The sequence below is a fragment of the Drosophila kikkawai genome, chromosome 3L (genome assembly GCF_030179895.1).
Source record: "Drosophila kikkawai strain 14028-0561.14 chromosome 3L, DkikHiC1v2, whole genome shotgun sequence".
In the NCBI taxonomy this organism is placed as follows: domain Eukaryota; kingdom Metazoa; phylum Arthropoda; class Insecta; order Diptera; family Drosophilidae; genus Drosophila; species Drosophila kikkawai.
Genome location: NC_091730.1, coordinates 22755717 through 22777254, shown reverse-complemented (window position 1 = coordinate 22777254; position 21538 = coordinate 22755717). Strand labels below are relative to the sequence as shown.

Here is a 21538-nt window from a genome sequence, read left to right as displayed (position 1 = left end):
AAACAAGACATCGTTGTCGCCGGGGCAACTCCTTGGCCAACAATGGGGCACAAATTTGTGTATCGCTTTCAGCATCAGCCGGCAACAACAACAACAACAACAACAATGAGCCAATGATGATGGCAAAATCCAGATAAAAGATGCATTAAAAGTAACAAAATACACAAATAAACAAACGCACAGGCTCAGGGATGTGGCTATGGAATGGATAGATGGATGCCTGGGAAGGCAAACAAACAAATCAAATCGAATGAATCGACGTCGATGACAAAAGCACGACGCGTCGTCCATGAAGGGGGAGGCTTCGGTGGGATCGGGTTGGCACTCGAGATGGCCCTGTAATTTTCAATTACCGAATCAAGGTGGTGGCACATCATAATGTGGCCAAATTATGTCAGCCAAAGTGATAGGGATCAATGTCCCAATTAGAATCCTTTATGAAGAAGGAGCGTGTTGGTAATTAGCCCGACTTATGATACGCTGAACAAGGATTGTGAAGGGTTTTATAAAAGGAAAGAGAGTCAAGTGGATTTAATTACAAATAAAGAAATAATGCTTATAGATTTATATCTATAATCTCAGAGGTCTTAAAAATAAAGTAACTTTACTCTTTCCTTTTCTTTTCAATACTAAAAATGACTTTTATAAATCTGTGTGAATTGCTCTAGATTATTTTAACTTTTTTTACTCTTTCCATAATTCCCACCAAAATATATGTATATATTTTGCATTCAATGTATTTTCTACCCTAGAAATTACACATTTCCTGCCAACATGGATTGTGCCTTAGCTTCCTTCCTTCCGTTTCTCGATCTACATACGAAAGACATTGCCAAGCAATTTTATGATTGGATGCCAAGTTCCATTCCCATGCCACCGCCTTTGCCCATTTAGGAAGGAGCCCCTCCTGTTAGTCACCCTCGTTCTGTTGTGCCCCTCATCCAACGTCAGCATCGTCGTCGTCGACGTCGTCAATCGGAGACGGCAAAAAATTAGGCTCCCGCCAGTCGGGCTCCAATGGATTTTCGCACAAGTGAGTGCCAAAAGCGACAGTGCCACGCACATATTCTCGAATTTATATGTGCGTAAGTATTTATATACAGCGATATAACAAATAGTCGCCAGGGGCATCCCAGCCCGAGGAGAGGAGACTGCAGCCGGGTTGACTTTGGGGGGGTGGCCACTTGAATGCCGATGCATCCATGGGCCAAATAAGAGAAGGAAAAGCACTTTGCTTTTCACACTCACCACTCAGCCACTCGCTGTGGCGACACACAAAGCAGTTCCATTGATTAAGAGAGGAGCCCCATCCCTGGCCCTGTTCCAATCCCCACCCAGATGGAAATAAATTGCAAGGCAAGGCCAAGCCTAGCGATAACTGCCGATGGACACGACAATCTCGGGAACGGGGCAGACAGCCGGGGAATAAGATAATCAAATCGGGAATGGAATGCATAAAATGTGGGGTTAAATACAGAGGAACTCTTCTAACCAAAAGCGAAAAATTAATGAAGATCAAACAAAACTGAGTCACACTAAAGAGAATTTCACTTTTACTGGAATTTATTTATTTATACTTTCTGAACTGGTATTTTCCTTTAACTAAATTAAAAAAATATTTAATCATTTTAATAATTCTGTTAAATCAGAAAAATATTTTCCATATCTGAAGGGGAACACAAAAATTACCAGTTGGAACGGAAATCTTTATTGATCTTTGCGTTGTTTTTTTTACGATTATTTTTTAAGCGATAAGATAACTAGCGTAAAAATATTTTGTTTGCTTATTTAAAGAAAAAAAAGACGTATTCGATTTATAAACAAAAAAATTGCCTTATACCGTGTCTCAAGCGAGATATATATAAACGGAATAATCTAGGGTAGGCATATCTAGAAAAATTAAGACAAATCTCTAGAGATTTCAACATGAAAGGCAAAAATTCAAAGTGATTATTCGTATTCAACATTGTTTTAAATTTATTTAAGGTCTTTTTCCTTATTAAAAATATTTAAAAACGTTTTTAAGTATCAATATCTAGTATTTGTATATTAAATGTAGTAATTCTAAACATTCTTAGGATATATATGAATATTAAAACTTCCTACATTATCCTTTTAAGAATCCCTTCTGTACTCATCTTTATTCATTGATTTTTGTTGTAATTGAGACAAGTTGGACAGCTATTTTCAGAGTATCCCTTTGGCGCCATAAAATGGAAACATCTTAAACCCTTTACAGCCATTTCTCGTGATTATCTCCGCTCGGTGTGGATTCGGGGGTGTGACACAAACCACAACCCGTTGCAATCGGAATGCCAAAGCCGACGTATCGACTGACCGCATCAAATTCACTCGCTGACGGACTGACAGATTGATGAAGTGCCCAGATGCGTGTTCAGCCCACAAACCCAAAAATCCAAAACAATAAAAAAGCGCCAATGAGTTACTGACGTAATCAAGCGGGGATTTACGACACCCACTGCGATGAGATAGGGAATGGAGGGAGGGCCCAACCCAACCCACTTCCACTGGCAGACCAAATAAAACGAGGCGAATCGTCGTCGGTAGTCAGTCGATACTGCAAATTAATTTTTGCATAAATCTTCGGATGCCTGCATTTGTGTGTTTGCATACAAACTTGGTGACAATAAACCAGCAATTCCCCTGCGTTTATTTTTAGATGCGAATGCATATTCTTTATCGGCATTAATAGTAAACAACAAGGGGTCCTCAACTCGCGCCAATCTCCACCGATTTTTAATGACTCAACCGATGAGTGTGCGTGTGCGAAAAGGGAAGACGCATCGAGTTGAGTTCGAATCCAATCGGAGGAGGAAGTGCTCGGAATTCCGATTCAGATGGCCGGTTCTGGTCTGCGACTTGCTCTTCTGCTCAGCTCCCACCTCCGCCACTTGAGTTCCGCGTAATTAAGAAACATTCCGAAACAATAAACTATTCCATAATACGGGCAGCCCATCGAACTCAATATGGAATCTTCTTCGCAGTCCAACTTGCTGTTGTTGCTGCTGCTGCTGCCGCTGGCCCATTTTGTTTATTTAGCATTTCGACTGTTTGATTCGGGTCCGGTGCAAAAGCGAAACATGTGTGCGGCAGCTCTAAAAAACCCACATCGCAAGAGTCCCAAGTAGTTGAATCTCTGCACTGGAAACAAATTTGGGATCTTCTAGATTTGTTTATCACTAAGACCTTGTTAAAGACTTTGATATACCATTGTTTCCGAAAGGAGACAGCTTTTTAGCATCAGTATCCTATGCTGACTTTAATATTTAGAGAGAATAACATCATTGAAACATTGAAACTATTCTAACAGCCATTGTAAGCTTAGGACTATGTTCTATTCTCAAATTGTAGTCTTTTAAGAAAACCAAGAAATTACATTGCCAAAATAAAAACAATTAAAAATACATTTATTTAAGGTAGTGAAGTAGAGCTGACTTAATTCATCTTCAAGCACACAATGCCCTCTGGAGCAATAGCCCATAAGCAACAACAAATTTAGTATAATAATAAATAGGGAAAACATTATTAATCTCTGAAAAATAGATACCTTTTTATTTCCAGAATTTAAATATCATTTCAAGTGTTTTCCCAGTGTATCTATATATAGAATCGGCGTGTGTATGCAAGCATGTATCCGAGTGCAATACAAAACCATTGAAAATGCTGAGGCGTTATGAAAATAGAGCGCACACAACAGTTGTTATTTTTATTTTTTAATTGTTATTACGCTGTTCGTTTTGCTTTTGTTCTTTTGGCTGCCGCCGCAGCTCGGTTTGGAGCATTGAATTTTCTGATATTGTATCGAATTGGCCGGCTGGTTTGGCTTAATTTGCTTTAATTGAGCTTGAAACATGCAGCGAACAAATGGCCGGAAAAACTGAATAATAAACAGTAATACAGTGGCGAATAATTTACACTTTATAACCGTTTTTGTACTTAAAGTGAAAGTTTTTGCGACGACTTTCCCTAGAAGTTTCAGTGGCACTGCTGAGCTTTCCAAACTGACATTTTCCATTATAAACAAATCAAAAAGTTTACATTGTACGCCTGCCACATAAAATGAAATTTAATTAATCCCCAAATTATGAGGTAATCCTCGCTGCAAAAATTCATCCCCGGGACACATCAATCTCTCTTTCGAAAGTTGCATGGCCAGCACTCGTCGGGAGACCTTTGCACTCCGCCTGGTCGTCTCTCGCCCAAAGCGAAGCGAATTAATGAATACAGCTCAATTAATAAAACAGCAAAGAAATATGCAAAGCACCAAAAAACAGAAATAACACAAAATAAAAACTCAGAAGCAGACACAAGTGGAAAATGCAATCGAAACGTGCCCCAAAATGGGCAACACAAGCTGCCCACCAGCGTTCCACCAGTGACCGAGTTACGGATCAGTTTGCTCAATGGATTGCCTCTCCATCGAAGCCGAGTGTACACGCAGCAGCACACCACAACACCACACTTCACATACACACTCTAAAAAACACCCAAAATATGACTCTCAGCCATTTGTAGATAGTTATAAATATAAATAACTAATATTTACTAGAGTTTGCAGTTTTAAAAGTTGGCAAACTTTTGATCAGAAATGTCTTCTGAATAATGAGTACACATTCTTGGCAAACCTAATTATAGTAAATTCTCTGAATAAACTTTTCTCCATGAGTAATAGCCTTTCTTACACTTTGACGCAGTCATATTTTTCTTTCTTTTGGGATTTTATCTTAAAAAAAAAGAATGTATTTCTGAGTCAGTAGAACACTGCAGTTAAACGAATGTTTACGATAAATATGGAGAATTTCCAAAAGATTGGTCAAAGTAAAAATATATAAAAACAGGGAATGATGGGAATTTATAAATAAAATCAGCAAAACAACAAATCGTTATTAAACCATAAGTAAATATGTATAAGTGAAATAAATATAATTTCAATTCCCAAACAGTAACAATTACAATCCTCAAGTAAGCTAGTTTCGGTTATTTTAAGGCCTAACAATTTGTCAAGTGTACTAACAACTTGGCGGATGCAAACGTCCCCACGTCCGATATATTCGGTGGATTTAGATTTTCATGTGGTTGTAGAGCCGATGCACTGCCCACACAGTGCGGCATGGAGTGAAAATGAGCTCCGATCTCGATTTCTTTATGTTTCCGAAGCGTGTTTATGTGGCGGACATTCCAAAACCGAAGCCCAATACAACTAATAAGGTCAAAACGCTCGAAAGAGGTAGAGATGGAGAGAGGGCGACCGGGGGGCTTAAACGAGCATTGACATTTTGAGATAATGGATAAATAATACACAATACAAAATACGCCCACAAAATGGAGCAGCAACGGCGACGGCGATATTTGCCAAACAATCGGACAAAAAATGTGAGGAAAAGTACACAAAAGAGCGGAGAAAACGAAGATCTCTTCTCTCTGTGTGCTGAGTTATGACAAAACATCGAGAAGAGCGAGAAAATTAAATATTCACATATATCTCGGAATGAGAGAGAAGCGGAAAGAACGCAAAAACAATAAATCTACTTGCAGATGCAAAACAAATCTTTAGCGCGTATGTGTATCTCAAAGATAATTTGTATTTACGCCAGAGCAGTGGGGAGTGGGAGGCAGCCTTAGCCAGCTGCTAAGGCAAACGAGAAATATAGAATGAAAAATACATATATATCGGTGTGTGTACACAGAGTACACTCAAACAAATACTTAAGGCGAAGCTATTGGTAAATGATAAGAAAAAGCTAGCAGCCGGGAGATAAACATCAGCAAATCTAGAGTTTTTAAATATAATAAAAATATTAGAAATAAGTAAACCCTTTTAAAGGGTCTGTTCTTGATGTAAATGGAAAATTTGTGACTCTAGATTTAACTTTGCAAAAATATTAGCTGTATTTTGCGGTTTCCAGCCACTTTTCTAAATGTAATTTGACATGTTAATATGTGACTACCACTCTGGGAATTATAGTTATAGTATTTCTACTTTGATAAGTACAAATATAGAAAAAGATAACATGTGTGATTGATTCGATCTAGGTTTAAGACTTCGATTCTCTTTAAGAAACATGTTTTTTAAGACAGAAATATAGCTTTGCTCAATGTTCAAACGATTCAACAGTTCACTTCTCTTTCGACACATTTAATCAAACGTTTCAAAGTTATAGCAGAGTGATCAGTGCGATCAGTATCTCTATATTTTTCACCGTGCACGAGCATAAATTCAGGGGCAGACATCAAAAAGCAGACGTCGGCGACGGCGCCGGCAGAGCGATGAGGTAATTTTCTGGCTGATTTTTATAGAAGCTACAAAAATCCGAAATCCAGACTGGGGAAAAGGGTTTTTGGCCGAGGATTTCATTAGGTTTTGGCGCGCTTTGCGCAGGCGCAGCGATGATGAATGATTGATATCCGATTGGTGCGGTCCAATTACACAATAGAATCGCTTATTGCCGCGATCAGAGGGTAAAAATAACACCATATGTCACGCACTCGGGCCCGCGCACTCTTATTGCCCGTTGATATATACCTTCTTTCAATTCCACAATTGATATTTGAACTTGAACAAATACGATATGTGCGATATGTATTTGTATATATGTGTATTGAGATATATATATATATCTTTTCTCGATATCGGGCGCGGCACAATCGAACGAATCGGCACCGACGGCGGATGAAATTCGAATGAGCGCCAAAGCGCTGGCTAAAGAGCACCGAGCGCGCAACAGATGTGAGGCGACCTGCTCTCCAACTAATCTCCTCCAGCTCTCGGTGGCTCTCCCTAGCTCTCTCTCTCTCGGCGACGATCGCCGTCTGCAAATGTAAACAAAACAAAATGTGCCAGCAAAAGGGAAGGCAGAGAAAGACGAGGAGCTGGCAGAGGGACCGCTGAAGAGGGGGTCGAAGAGGCGGAGACGAAGGAGGAGGAGGTGGTGCTACCACAAGGTGATGGACCCATGCCAGTGGTGACTAATCTTTGGGGCCCACATTTACGGCTGTTTCTTTCTTCTTACAAAACGCCAAGAGGAAGCGACAAAGTGGAAGTGGAAGTGGCCTTAGTCACCTATGGAATTCTAAGAAAACATTAACAAACAGCCTACTAGTAATCGCAATCGTTAGACCATACAAAGCCTGCAGTCACCAGTGGCTTGTGTTGCATTTGTTTAAAGAAAATGTGTAAAAACCTGCTACGAAAATAACTATATGTTTTACAGGTTGATATGACTGCTTCCGAGTGGGGAAATATGAACCATTTACACCTCATATTATGTTACAAAATACACTTTTCTATTAGATTGTGAGTTCTTTCTTTTTAAATTGCATTAAAAAATAAACTATTTATAACGAATTCCTAAAGATATAAAACTTGAAGCACAAAAATACTACGACTTTAGGTTATTATTAGTAACATTTTTATAAACTGGAAACACAAACTGGTTTCACTTTTAGAGACTTCTGATAAGTTTAATTTTAAACTGCCTCCTATTTCAGAAACACGTTAACTTATTTATAAGTCATAAATTACAACTCATTCTTTCAATCTAATAAAATGTAAGTAAATAACTCATAATTTCCCATTTAATTTTAGAATTTCAGAAATGTTGTGACTAATGAAAGTTTGTCAAGTTAAATTATTAATTATAACTCATCAAGGCCTCCACATCGTCACCCTTCTCTCTTAGAAGTGCAGTTCCCTTTGTAGGAAATATCTAAAAGTTATAAATTATAACTCATTCCCTGCAATCGACTGAAAAGTGTGCGTAAACAAATGAACTGTTGACTTCAATTAGGCCCAATTATCGACGCAGAGTCTCTGGAGAGAGAGTAAAATCTTTTTGTGAGCCGCAGCGGGACGCCCGCACGAGTCTCGGATCTGGGATCTGTGGGATCTGGTAGCGGCTCCTAGGGGTTGCTGGGACTCTGCCGAGTCAACTCCACAATTAACTTGAAAATTGAAGGCAATTTGCGAATCCAATCCAACTGCTTGCTGCGAACCGGGAGCCGGGGCTATCTTATCGCGGCTGGAACGGAATGGAATCCACTCCCTCGAATGGTTCAATCAGCGGCGATAAAGAGCCGTCAGACGAAACCAACTGCTGCGCCGATAATGCGCCGCATGTTGTGGCACTCTGCCCCCTGCCTCCCTTAGCTCTTCGGCTGCCCCACGTTAATTCAATTATGTATATTCCGCTGTTCTCGCTGTGGCTAAAAAAAGTTGCACTTTAATTAGCATAAAACGTAGGCAAAACATACAAACACAAACACGGCGAGTCACACGCACACACACACACATGCGGGCGCTGTTACCGAAACACTTGGATGATGACCACTCGGAAAAGGGCGGAATTCGCGTGACCATGGTGCAGCAGCGCCCCACGGAGGTCTGCAGGGAGCCCCAAGCGGGAGCACCAGGGGGGGATATGGCGACTCCACCCCGGGAGAAGCACCCACTCGGCGGCAACAACAACAAACACAAAATACGCCCGTTCTTGTTGGCCAGGCCGCAGCTGAATCTCCACCAGCTCTGTTTGGCCACTTTTTCAGCTTTTGGGGCTTGGCCCGAATATTTGCCAGATGCCACGGCTATTAAACTATTGAAAACTTACGGAAACACACGGCAGGACGGGCTTAAAGAGTGCTAAAATCGTAAATAAAACTAACACAAAATATGTCGTATTCCGTTTTTGTTTTTTTTTTTTTTTTGAACAACATCAAATTTTAGTGTTACCAGAGGACAATTTGGCTCAGATGTTAACTTACAGTGTCAAATGTAGCAATGGGGTAGAGGGTATGTAAAATTGGGTTATCGGTTCGACAGACTGTTAAGTTAACAGTGCGCTAGCAGAACTGGTCAGCCAAATGCGGGTGGCTAGGGCGCCAAATTTAAATTGAAGCAAACCAAATTTGTCTTACTAAAGCACAGCTTAAAGTTACAAATCTCAATATCCCGCAGTCCAACTTTGATTAATGTAGATTTTAAGGTTGCATAAGACTCGCCCCCGCACAAACTTGATAAATTTGTCTGCCCTTCCTGACTGTCTTCCAACGATCATCGCTTCCGCTTTGATTCTCTGGGCGAGATTGGGCGGCAGCCAAGTGAACGGCTTGCAACCCTCTTAAGGGACCGAAACTAGCCGAGCAGCTCGACGGGAAAAGAAATCATAAAAATAAGCGAGGAAATTCATGACTTTGGCAAAGTCAGCGGACCGCATATAGCGCGACTTTGGGGGCCCGCTTTCACTGGGGTTGCAAATAAAAATAAATTTAATGTTCCTGTTTTTTCTTTCTCATTTCTCCTTTTCCTTGACTTGTCAAGGATATCATACATACATATATGCGAGCGTAATTTATGCTGCAAAACATCTCGAGCATAAACAGGAAACAAGCGTCCACGCTCCTCCCTCTGCCTGCTACACTCGGCGAAATGTTTTATGTTATTTATAAGAAATAACTGACATTTTGAAATACTATTTCTTCATACCATTTTAGATTTCCATCCATTCCAAAGCAAATGAACAATCTTCCAACACCTCCCATAAGTTTTACAGTTTTTTATGAGCTCTAAAATATTTTTCCTCATAATTATAGATACAAATTAATTCAAACAATATTTTCTCCGTGTGTAGACACTCGCCTTGCTTGGAAGTTTCGCTGCTTGAAATGAAGTCAAGTTCTGGGCTTGGTCGCAAATTCAATTAATTTCAATCGAACGCCTGTCGCTCGATGCATCCGGCATCGATGTCCCGCGAACCGGAGTGCGACTAGATACGTAGATACGCAGATACGTGGATTAGATGTGTTGTACAGGATGCGGATACCCACCCCTCCTCGGGTGTCGATAAATCTCGGAACTGCTCCGGCACACTCGCACTCACACACGCCTGTTATGACTGGACATGTGTCCCGCTCCTGCTGCGTCATTGCTTTAGTTCCGGCTGAATTTCTGCCCGGCGCTCGCCAAGATTTATGTCACTTTGTTGGCCCAACACAACAGAAAGGGGCTCAAGCCACGGACTGGTGTGTGTGGAAAATAAAAACCCGACTCGCAAATCCTTTCCTCGAGTGACCCACTTGGGACGACTGACCGGCGCGGAGCTGCGCTAATTGAGCGATCTTCCGGTTGGCTAATGGGTTAAGCCCGTCGAGTGGCCATACATCATGTCCCGGGCTGCGATAATTTCGGCATTTTATCAACCAAAATTTAGAGGGTTTTTGCGCCTCTGTCCAAGATTTATTACCATCCAATTGGGTTGATAGTTTTTCCAGTTTCTAACTCTCTCGTTGCAGACCCTTTGGAGACTAATAAAATGCTGAAATTATAATTAATAAATATCATATTTTGTGTGTCACAGAAACTTGAAAAACTGGAGCTCATAATGCCTTGAAAAATTGTGATAAGGAAGGCGGATAACTTATGGAACAGACTAGTTTTCTTTCAAGTGATTTTCATATTAAATAGAGGAAAAATATCACTATAGCTGAGAGCAAGTTGGGTTAAATCAATCATTTATTATTTGTTTTTATTGTCAACTTTTAGAAAAAATGTAGAGGCACATATTTCAATTATTATTTAAAATTTGAATCATATTTTATTTGATTTTATGAACAATTGCTAGAATAAATTTAGAGATGATATTTAAAATCACTTTAAACATTTGAATTATACCTAAGCTTCCAAGATTTATCGAGACTATAATCACATTAAGCATTTTATAATTCATATTTAAGTTATTTGAGGGTTTGTAGTATTATAATGAATATGAAATAATGTTCTATTAAACCGTTTACTTATTATAGAAATTATGTAATATTACAAAATATCATTAGGTCTTGGTGTATTCCTAAATATATTCCTTTATTTTTAACTCGCTAACAAGCATTATTTTACATTTACATGAATTATCTTAATGCATAAAAAATCTGTATTTAATGAAACTCTGCTGTTTAACCAAATTTTGTTTTATTTTTGCAGACTAAATGTATTTCCAAATATTTAAAATTATAGCAGAGACAAAATTGTGCAATTCGAAATAATATCTCGATAATTGCGTTAATTCCTCAGTGCACATAAATTTATTGCAATAATATAAAATTTAACAATTAGTTTTTCTCCTTTAGACATTTCCCAGGACCAAACAAGTACTTGCCATTTCGATTTATTCTATTAATATTGCATAACTTCTTTATTTTCACCCAAAATGTGTGAATTTTGTTTTAATGTCCCTCGACAAATTCCCCACTAATTCGACCGTGGAAGCCCTTGAAATGACATTTGCATGCGGGCAACAACTACAAAAAACGAGGCGAGAATAAAACTTATATTGAGAACAATAAAAATTTATGAAAACCCATTAGGGCGAGGCTGGAAAAACAAGCAAACGACTACAAATTGCCGGCAGCCGTCCGTCGCGTCCCCAGGCAGCACGCTCATCCTCTGGCTCTGCTCTGCTTACCCCTTGGACTCGAGTGCGGATGAAGCTGAGGATGAGCTCGAGATCGGAGCGTGGGGAGGGGTTTTTTTTGGCCACAAATTATTTTTATAGCTGAGCCCGATCCCAGGCACGAGTGCGGCGAGTTATGCGCCGAAGGAACTCATAACCAATCCGGGACGGAGCTAAGCCCGTGGAAGTGCCCGGATGGACGTCTCGGTCGTAAAAAGATGAGAATAATTTTAAGGAGAATGCACAGGAAAAAATTGTAGTCCCATTGAAATCGTACTGTTATTAATTCAGAATTATTTAAGGGTAGGACATATTTTTTATTGTGTGTATTGTTTTATTTTTCATAAATAGTTTAATTTCTGTAAGTATTTATGATGAAAAAACAACGCCAAATAAAAGACTATTTTTATTTTCTATAAGCTGACCATTTGGTATTTAAATCCTTTTTTTTAGCCTATGAAAAACCTAAATTTTGAATAATTAAATAACGAATAAGTAAACAAAAATATTTAATTCAATTAAACGTAAATTCAATAAAGATAAATTATATCAAACAAATTGTGATCTAAATAGATTTAAAATCCCTACCGACCATTAATTTTTTTAGCAGTGAAACTCTAAGCTGGCCGTGGATGTTGTGCCGTGTCATCGCCATTGTCACTGTCACTGGCGTCTGGGGGCATGGTCATGGAAGAGAGCAGATTTTAATTGATGACGATTTCATTAAAATTTCAGGCAGCGGCGGCAATCCTGAAAATCCGCATCCGGCATCGCAGCGTGGGGCAATAAAAATGCAAACAAGCGGCGCGTGGGCCATGTCCTTGCTCCATCCAGGACGAAGATTATGATGGAGATGCTCATGATGATGCCGGGTTAACTCGGCCAGCGAAGCGTGAAGGATGCAAAAAGTTAATCGCTCAGGCGGACGACGCGACGGGCCGGCACTGGCCAGATGTGTTAATGTTTCTCGATCCCAGAGCCTGGCCGAACAGGGGTATTTTTTATTGCCCTGTCCAGGACACTCGGCATCCTGCGGGATGTGTGTGTGTGTGTTGGCGCACTAAGTAAATTGCGTAAATTTATGGCTGCGTAAATTGTTTAATGACTCAACAGTCTATTTATCCAGGCGATGCCCTGCTCCGACATGTCCTAATAGCCATGTTGAGGTTGGGATTGCATCCAGCTTGGAGTCAGGGGTGTCAAGTGGAGGTGGTCCGCCCAGTGGACGTGTGTTAAAAGTTCCCGTTTATTGACATATCCTAGCTGAAGGCATTAAAATTTTTATTGCCTAAATTTAATTGAAATCCCTATTGAATTTCAATAATTTCTTAAAGCTATTTTTATATCCGAGCTATGACCTCGGATAAATCAAAAATGTTCAGCTGTTGTGAAGCTATAAGTAAAGCTTAATGTTCATGTTAAATATATATAAAATATTATTAAATAATAGTATTCATTTTAGGGTAGTTTCGAAACATTTTTCATTTGGATTTTTTAAACAGAATTAGAAATACTTATTCTTCATTAATGAAATAGGTATTTTTATTTTGAAACCAATGTACAACATTGATAATAATTTTATATACTTTCACTTAAGCTATTTTGACAACGTTAAACATTTGTATATAGTTTTAGTTTATATCTCAAAATTAATTACACTTTTAAGATGACATGGAAACTTTTTAAAATACGCCTTATTCAATACCAAGTTACATTTGAGAAGTTGACAAAAGCCAAATTAATTGTGTTCACTTAATTTTTCCCCAAAAGAGCTCACTTTTTCCTTACCGCTGACATGTCACTATTACGAAGACGATTTCTTATCCGAAATGAGGGATCTGCCCCGCTGGCTGGGTCAGCAATTAAGCGAGCATTAAACATGTAAACTGCTCGCAACGCCCCAGAGATGAAGACCAGGACGAGCCCTAGAATGAGCAGGAGCAGCAGTAAGAGCAGAGGGATTCTAGCCAGAGATAGAACCCATTACCTTGGGGGGTTGGCTGTCCGATTCCGTTTCCAATCCGCTGACTTGTCGCACCCAGTTCCCGTCCACGATAAACGGCGCTGATAGCACAGCATTTATCAAGGAGGAGATTCCCGAGCGAGCTCAATTGAGTTTCAAATTGATGTCACCATTATCGGGAACTGTCATCTATAAGGAGCGACCGCGATGGGGTGACATGGAAGGGATGCGCCTGTAACAACATTGGAGTCGGGGGCAGACATGTCATGTTGTATCCCGTATTTATTTATAATTTTTTCATCATTTATCAGCGGGGCAACTTTCTCACATGCCCGCAATTGCATATTTATGTAGATGTGCAGTGTGCAATTTCAGATTGCGCTTCGATTTAAGTGCTCATAAATAAAAATCCCCGCAAAAATCCACCCCCGGGAAATGTGACCGAGGGAGTGGGGGGAAAAGTGACTCCGGATCGCAGGATTGGCAAAGTCCACCACCACCCCGGCGAACTGTCAAAAAGGCAACGGAAAGTTTGTAAACAAAACTAATGCCGACATGGGTGTTGATAAAGTTCTCCAATGCGAACTCCATCCCATCCCATCCCATTCCAGGCTTATTGAATTGCCCTACACGCTTGATTGCCCGCTAAACGGATGAGGGGCAGGGGCTGCTCCTTAGTTCTCCGTCCTCCATTCGATTCGTGTGTGACATGTGGATTCGTCATACCAAAAAGCGCAAAATATTATCCAGGCCCCGAGTTTTGTTCTGGTTTCACTGGCAGAAACATTCACAAAGGGTGCTGGAGAAGCCGAGTGCAGGATGCAGGCCAATAAATGGGGTGAGGCCTCTGTTCAATGGAATTGTGACTTGTGTCTAATGGACTATCCTTTGTCATTCGCCGACCCGCGACTTAATGGCCTCGAGAAACTAAAGCAGTTGCACAAACATCCAGCAGCATTCGACGAGCAGTTTTCCCATTGTCCTCCGATATGAGAAGGAGGAAATTTTCCTATGGAAATTAAAAAATTCCATTTAAGGCAGATGGAACAATATCCGATTGATCAGTTCAGAAAATAGGATCTTAATATGTATTATACAGTATGTCTTAAATGTATAATAACTAACTTAAAGGAAAACAGTTTAATGAGCAAATTAAATTCATAAAAGAAATTAAAGGGTGTTAGGTATTTGATGTTTCAATTATGATTTCAACAACAATGGTTCGCCAACGAGTCTTTTTATTTATATTTATACATGAAACATTCTTTTAGTTATGATGTTGAAGAAAGACTCATAAATGCACAACACCTCTTAAAGGTAATTAATTAATAAACAAAAATAGTAAATATAGAAGTAATAAAATGACACTTATTTACCCTATAACAATCCACTAATGAGTGCACTTTATATATTTATCTACGATTTTTTATTAAAGAATGTATATATGATTATAAATAAACAATAACAATACCCTGCATTATACTCAACAGTAACAATTTACCACCAAAATCATATACTCCATTGATAACTTCAAGTAACAGGCATGTTTGCCTATGTATTCAAATAAGACTGTCTTAAAAGCAAGGATAGTAACAGTTATAATTTTTACAATAAATATCATAAAATAATTTATTTTCATATCATAAAGGAACAAAATTGAATTTAATTCTTCTTATTCAGCTTTTATAAATAAGTTAAAGAATAATTGTTTTTATTTTTTTATTTTTATATAAAAGTATAATAACTTTTATTTTTAATTCTAAAAATGTGTACTAAAGGTATTAAAGCGTAGATTGATTATATATGCCAATCTTTAAGATATACCGCTCCATTGAAAAGTTCTTACGATTCACTTTTTATTTTCAAATTTTTAAATAAAAATAGATAAATAACTGTTATTTTCAATTTTTTAAGTAAAAATTTGAGAATAATATTTATTTTCAATTGTTTTTTTTTTTAATTGAAATTGAAAATAACAGTTATAACTAAACTTGTATATACAAATATAAAAACAACAACAACTTTTTATAAAAATTTAAAAATAAGTGTGAATTGTGAAATAAAAATGGGTTGAAAACTCTTTCAAAAAATATGGTATACCTAAATTTTTCATCTTTCCAGCTCAATTCTTTGTTTTACATGTTTTATTTTACAGAACTTTTATTTGCGATCTTTGTTTAAAAGTAATCCAACTGTGAAAGTTAATTATTAAAAGAAAATTTATAAATAATAAACTGTTCATAAGTAGAAATTTACGAATGAGAACGTAACATATATGTACATATATTGATTGATTGAACTTGAATTGATTGAACTTTTTTATATAAGGAGAAACAATAAAAGTTCATAATTTAACTGGATTTAACAAATACAAATATCAACGATTAAATCAGTAATAAAAGTTCCAAGATCTCATAAAAAACTTCAAACTGTAATAAAAAGAAAAGAGATAAATCGAAACATATTAAAATATTGCAAAGGAAAGCTCTTTTTGATGTACAAATTCCCAATGAACTTCCTAATAAAATGATGAAACAAAAAATTCAATTTATTTGTTATAATCAATTGAATTATATTTTATACATAAATATTAAGAATTTCACAAAGTTTATTACTTAAAGGCGAAACTAAATGAATCCTTCTTATTTTCAATTGAATCCCTTTAAGCTCTGTTCAGGTCATTAGCAAATTACGAAGCGAAATTCAATTTTCGGCTTAGCAACAATGTTTGTTTTGTAATCCCGCGACTGCTAATTTCCTTTCTTCAGTTGGCAACTGACGAGGAGAAGAAATCTGCCCAGATCGGATGACAGTTATGGAAATTTATGATTCATTCCGAGATATTTGGTTGGCTGGGTGGCTGGCGGGGACTACCCATGGCAATGTAATCCATTTGTTTGCGCAACATTTGTCACGCTGCCGCTGCTGCTCCTCCTCTATGCAAGGACGTGGCGGGGGATTTGTCAACACACTGATACATCCAGCCCAATCCAGATCCACCCCGTTACATCGCAACTACATACTTTGACTTTGATTTTATGTCCCCTGTTTTTCGCAAACGTTTGGCAAATGTTGCAAACTGTCGGTCCTGCAGATTGGAAAGCGGTGCGGGGACTTATGAATTTCATTTCCTAATGGATTGTGGTGAGCTCTGAAACTCCACAGATGTGTAAATATGCAATATGGATTATTAAAGTTTTGGGTTATCCTTTTAAAACGCCACTAAATTGATCGGGTTCGGGTGGAAGCAATTGATCTACTTGGGTAAATGGATTGGAAAGGATGTGGCACAGCTTAGGATCATAAATGTTGGAAGTATAAGTTATTTTAAATATATTTGTCACAGACATAATCCAGCATGTTATAAAATGGAATCTCCTAGAGTAATCTTACATTTAATATAATTTAACTGATATAATAAATAAGTAATATAATAAACATTTATTGACATAAGTCCTGAATTTTTGCAAATATACTGATAAATAAATAAATTCTCTGATATATCCATTATCTATTTATTAGCTTATTAGCTTTAAGTAAAGTTTCTAAGAATTTCATAGAATTTTAAACCCTTTAAATATTGAAATAAATATTATTTGATTTATAGAACTTTGCTGAAAACACGTGACTAGTGCCAAAATATATAAGCCTTCAACTAGAAGCGATAGGAAAAAATCAAAAGCAAATTAAGTTTTAATAATAAATAAAAAGTTTTTGAGAATATGATAAAGCAGCTTACAAACTTTAAATAATGACAGAAAATTATAATAGATTGGTCGAATATTAAAAAAAATCAATACGTTTAATGTATAAGACCTTAAGCAGTTGAATTTTTATAATTTAACACTTCTTTTAATCCAGATTCTATAGATATGATTATTTAACACCTGAATACATTTAAATACCTAAACCTAAATCAAAAAGTAAAAAATAAACTTGGATAACAACAAATTTACCCTTTAATTTTTTGGCAGTGCATCATCCTTGTTCCCGCTGCGAAACCCTCTTAAAAGAAACCATTTTCTGTGTGTTTGCGAGCCGCCTGCCGATTGGCTGTTATAAAAAGTTAATAGCCGTTCAAGTCCCCATCCCAATGGCTGGTCTTTGCGGAGTCGTGCTCCTGCGCAGTGCCAAGTATATAGGAAGCCGGATTACATAAGCGGAGCTACCATCCAACCACACACTAGAGCTGAGTACCTCAAACCCCGCACGTAACCCATTCCCCGCTGCCGGAGTGAATTTATAACGTGGGCCGCGACTGCCGTTGGCTTCTGTCCATTTATCTTTGGCTGGGTTTTCCTGGGTTTTTTTCAAGCTTCAGCACACGGGGTGGGGGACGCCCAAACCACAGAGACTACTTGCCCACAATGCCACCAATGGCAGTTACATTTTATGGCCAAAGTTCACCAGATTTTCACCCAACTCCTCCCGACCAAGTGGCGCCATTTTTGCCGCATTGTCATGGGCGAAAGGATGGGAGCACAACTGACAGGGAGTCTAGTTTATGCTTACGAGGACTTTTGGAGAAATAAACTTTTTCAGCAAAAATAATTTTTCCTCGAAGCGGGCGGATGATAAAAATAAAAATGAAGAAAGAAGACGATAAAGTTGGACAGTTAAAGAGAGAGAAGACTTTTTTCTATAAATTGATTTTTATTTTCAGTTTAAACAGTTCTATCGAGACTGGAATGGACAACATATATATAAAAACACACTTCGCTTCAATTGTTTTATAATTTATCAGTAGGTATATTAAGATTATTCAGTATAAAAACCTCCTTGCATCGAACAAAAACCTAGTGAGACAGAGTTCCATCCTCGATCAAAATTCTTACATAAATTCACTTTCAGGCTAAATAACAACAAAAGCTGGCTAAGGGCATTCTGTTGGGAGTCGAAATAGCGCGTGAAAATGTAAAGATTTCTATTTCTGTTGCCAATTTCAGTTCAATCAACCCTAAGGTATACGTTTTATTATAGAAAATTTACTATATTTACGGAATTTTCACATTTGTATTTTGTTTTACGCTTTTTATGTTTAGTTTTTTTTCTTTTTTTGGGTGGAATTATGTTTTCCCTTGTTTGTATATAGAAATATGTCTGCTGATATGCAGAGTTGAGAGAATGGAGTGAAACTTTAAACATGACTTTCTACAACGATAAAAAAACATCTTCTGGCTATTACTAGAGGGAAGTTTGTCTTGTGGCTTTGCATCATTTCTCCTTTGTATTGCGTGGCATTGTCATGAGGCCTATTCATTGTTCAAATTTCTTGTTTCTTGTGCTTTCATTTAATTAAGTAACGAATTCAATTTAGACTCGGGATCTGACTGATCAAGCAAAGCGTCGATAAGAAAAACCATCGGTGTACACATGCTACGCAGTAGTCTTAATCCTTCATTTCATCTAAACTAGTTGCTGCCTAGTGTCAGGTGTGTGGATGTTTTGTTGTGGTGTATGTTTGTGTGCTTGCTTGTTCCTGGCTACGATCCCCGAACTACGCTTTTCCTCTGGCCTAATAGAACTTTTTCGCCTGTGCTTCGCTGCGGTTTCTGCAATGGAAGGATATTAAATATTAGGTAAGTCAAAAAGAAATCTGTGGCGGCTACTCACTTGAAGATGTTGTAGATGAATACTAGCAGCAATTGCACCACGGTCACGCTTAGGAACAAAGTAACGCCCACACAGTTGCCAGTGGGACAATTGGCCACCTGCGCTGCGCCCTGTGGCGCTCCCAACCTGTAAAGTAAAGCGGAGAAAATTGTTATAGATATTTGAAATATATAAAAAAAGCTTTTAAGATATAATTTTGACTGTTTTTAGATATACTTTTAATATATAAAACAGGAAATTTGAGGTTGAAACTATAAAGATCTCTCGTAAATATAATACATCCTGATCATTTGAAGATTCGGAGTTAGAGAAAATCTTTTATAATTAAAAAATTATGGGTAAAGAATAATGAATATAAACTATAATTAGATTCAGTATTAATTTCTATGAATATAAGCTAATAAGCCATAAGATTAAGCTAATATTAGTGAAATTCCTGCAACTGATAATGATTTGTGTCTTAATTATATTACGTAAGGAATTATAAGTTATTTATAATCTGTTTAAATAGTAATTGTGTTATTGTTCGTCGAGGAATACTCAAAATAATTTAATATAAAATATATACAGTGTGTACTCGAATTCTGCAGCTAAAACTTAATAAAAAAAACTGCAAAAAAGTATCTATTGAAAACTTGTATAAGAAAGTTTAAAGCTAAACTATAATTTTAAACCAAACACTTTATTGTATTCCTTACCTCTGGCCCACGTGGGTGATGCCCTGCTTGACCTGGTTCATGCCGTCACGCATCTCGGCTATGAGCGTTTGCACATCATAGCCGGTGGACTGGATTTGGGCTGTGGGCGCGTGCTTCTGATTCGTTTGAATGTTATCAGTGCGCACATTGATATCGCCCACCAGCTGGCGTATCTCGCGGATCGAAGAGAGCAGCACATTCTGGTTGGTAAGCAGCAGATCCACATCGCTCCTGCTGACGGCTCCTACTGGCAACTGTTGCTGCACTCCGCCAGCAGCGGGCGCCTGCGGCACAGCCTGTCCAGTATTGCGTGAGACAAGCGACAAGGTGGTCTCCTGGCGGCCAATGATCTCGTCCACCTTGCGTGACAGCTCGCGCAGATGATCGGCAATCTGACTCTGACCCTGCCAGATCTGACGCAGCTCTCGCTGGTTCTCCGACTCGTAGAACTCCTCCCAATCCTCGTCGTCTTTGTGCTGTAAGTGAATTCGATTAGTGACGATTATCTCGGTGGCGCCGATAAGCCGTCTAGCTGGCCTGTGCTCTATCAGTGTTGGTGTCGTCGTGGCAGCCAACAACAACAGCACCGCTCACCTCGTCCGGATGCTCCTTCTTGTACTCCTGCTTCTGTTTCTCCAGCTTGTCCTGGTACTCCTTGTACTCCTGCGTCAGCTTCTCCTGGTTGTCCACCTTGGGCGGCTCCTGCAGCTGGCCGGCGGCGTGCAGCGACGTGGTCAGGAAGTGGAAAACATCGTGATCGTCGGCCAAGCCCCCGGTGGCAGCCGAGATGCCGAAGTAGCCGTTCTTGGGCAGATTAACGCCGTCGGCGCGCAGACACAGCTCGTAGTCGTCGTTGTTGTTGGTCATTCCGTTGTGGATGAGCACGGTGAGCACGTTGTTGTAGTACTCGATGCGCGCTCGCGTCGGGAAGGGCTTGTTGCGGAAATCGCGCAGACAGCCGCTCAGCAGCTGGGTGGTGCCATCATTGGCGTGGTCGTACAGCTTGGTTCCGTCGTTCAGCACGGCGCTGATGTAGGGATTGTTGTGCTTGTTGTCGTTGTCGAACGAATCGAAGATGATAGCCAGGCCGTTCCAGCGGTCCGAAGAACCAAACACCGGCCCATTGTAGTCACCCTTCTCCGTGGTGTACCAGAAGGCCAGGCCATCGGCTCCGATCCTGCCACGGCCTGTCACCCGGAAGACAATCTCCACGTCCCACCAGTCGAAGTTCGTCTGCGATTTTGTCCAGATGGCGCCCTTCTGCGAGCGCAGCGACGGCGCCACGCGCACACTCTCCGAGCTGGCGATGGCATCTGCAAAGGAACGGGAACGGACACCATCAGCCTGATGAGCAACAAGTTGTGGCAACACCATGAATCGTGGCTAAAATTAAAACCCAAACAAAGTGCCTGCGTGTACACTTTGCTGCTGGGTCGCCGCCGACGCGCGCCATCTCGCTCGCACTCGCGGCCGGCCAGCGGCAGCGAGTGGGCCAAAACAACTGACGTGGAGCTGCGCCGCGTCTACTTACTTCCCCCGTACTCCCAGAACGGCACGGTGCCGTCCTTTTGGGCCAGGTATGGCGGCTTGAACGAGTACTTGTACTCGAAGCGACGGTGGACGCCGACCGCCCCGGGACTCAGGTTGCCAGTCGCATGGGTCTGCCACGCCAGGATGCAGAAAATGGCCAGGAATTTGCAAAATGTTGGCAGCATCTCAAAATTTTAATTCGACAACTGCGCGGCAGTGTGACCGCGTCCTCTCCGATGAAATATACCAACCGGCCAAGGGATGTATACTAGAAT

The 21538-nt window shown here is 39.4% G+C and overlaps 2 protein-coding genes across 4 annotated transcripts in view; both read right to left on the bottom strand.

The window, feature by feature from the left end:
* rhea (Talin_middle and talin-RS domain-containing protein rhea) overlaps window positions 1–8746 on the bottom strand; it is a 33119-nt gene extending 24373 nt beyond the window's left edge. For 2 of the 3 annotated variants that reach the window (XM_017170834.3, XM_017170838.3), the window contains exon 1: window positions 8625–8746. The gene's annotated coding sequence lies outside the window, so the exon portion shown is untranslated. Of the gene's footprint in view, window positions 1–6544; window positions 6704–8624 lie in introns of those variants that run through there. The other variant, XM_017170835.3, reaches the window with a different exon arrangement.
* Window positions 8747–18055: 9309 nt separating this feature from the next.
* On the bottom strand, window positions 18056–21497 carry ergic53 (protein ERGIC-53). Its single transcript, XM_017170937.3, has 5 exons — window positions 21265–21497; window positions 20328–21046; window positions 19734–20209; window positions 19036–19161; window positions 18056–18974 (listed from the first exon to the last, which is right to left on the bottom strand). Exons 1-5 carry the CDS (start codon window positions 21446–21448, stop codon window positions 18938–18940), a joined length of 1542 nt encoding a protein of 513 aa, XP_017026426.1. The 5' UTR covers window positions 21449–21497; the 3' UTR covers window positions 18056–18937.
* Window positions 21498–21538: the final 41 nt, after the last annotated feature.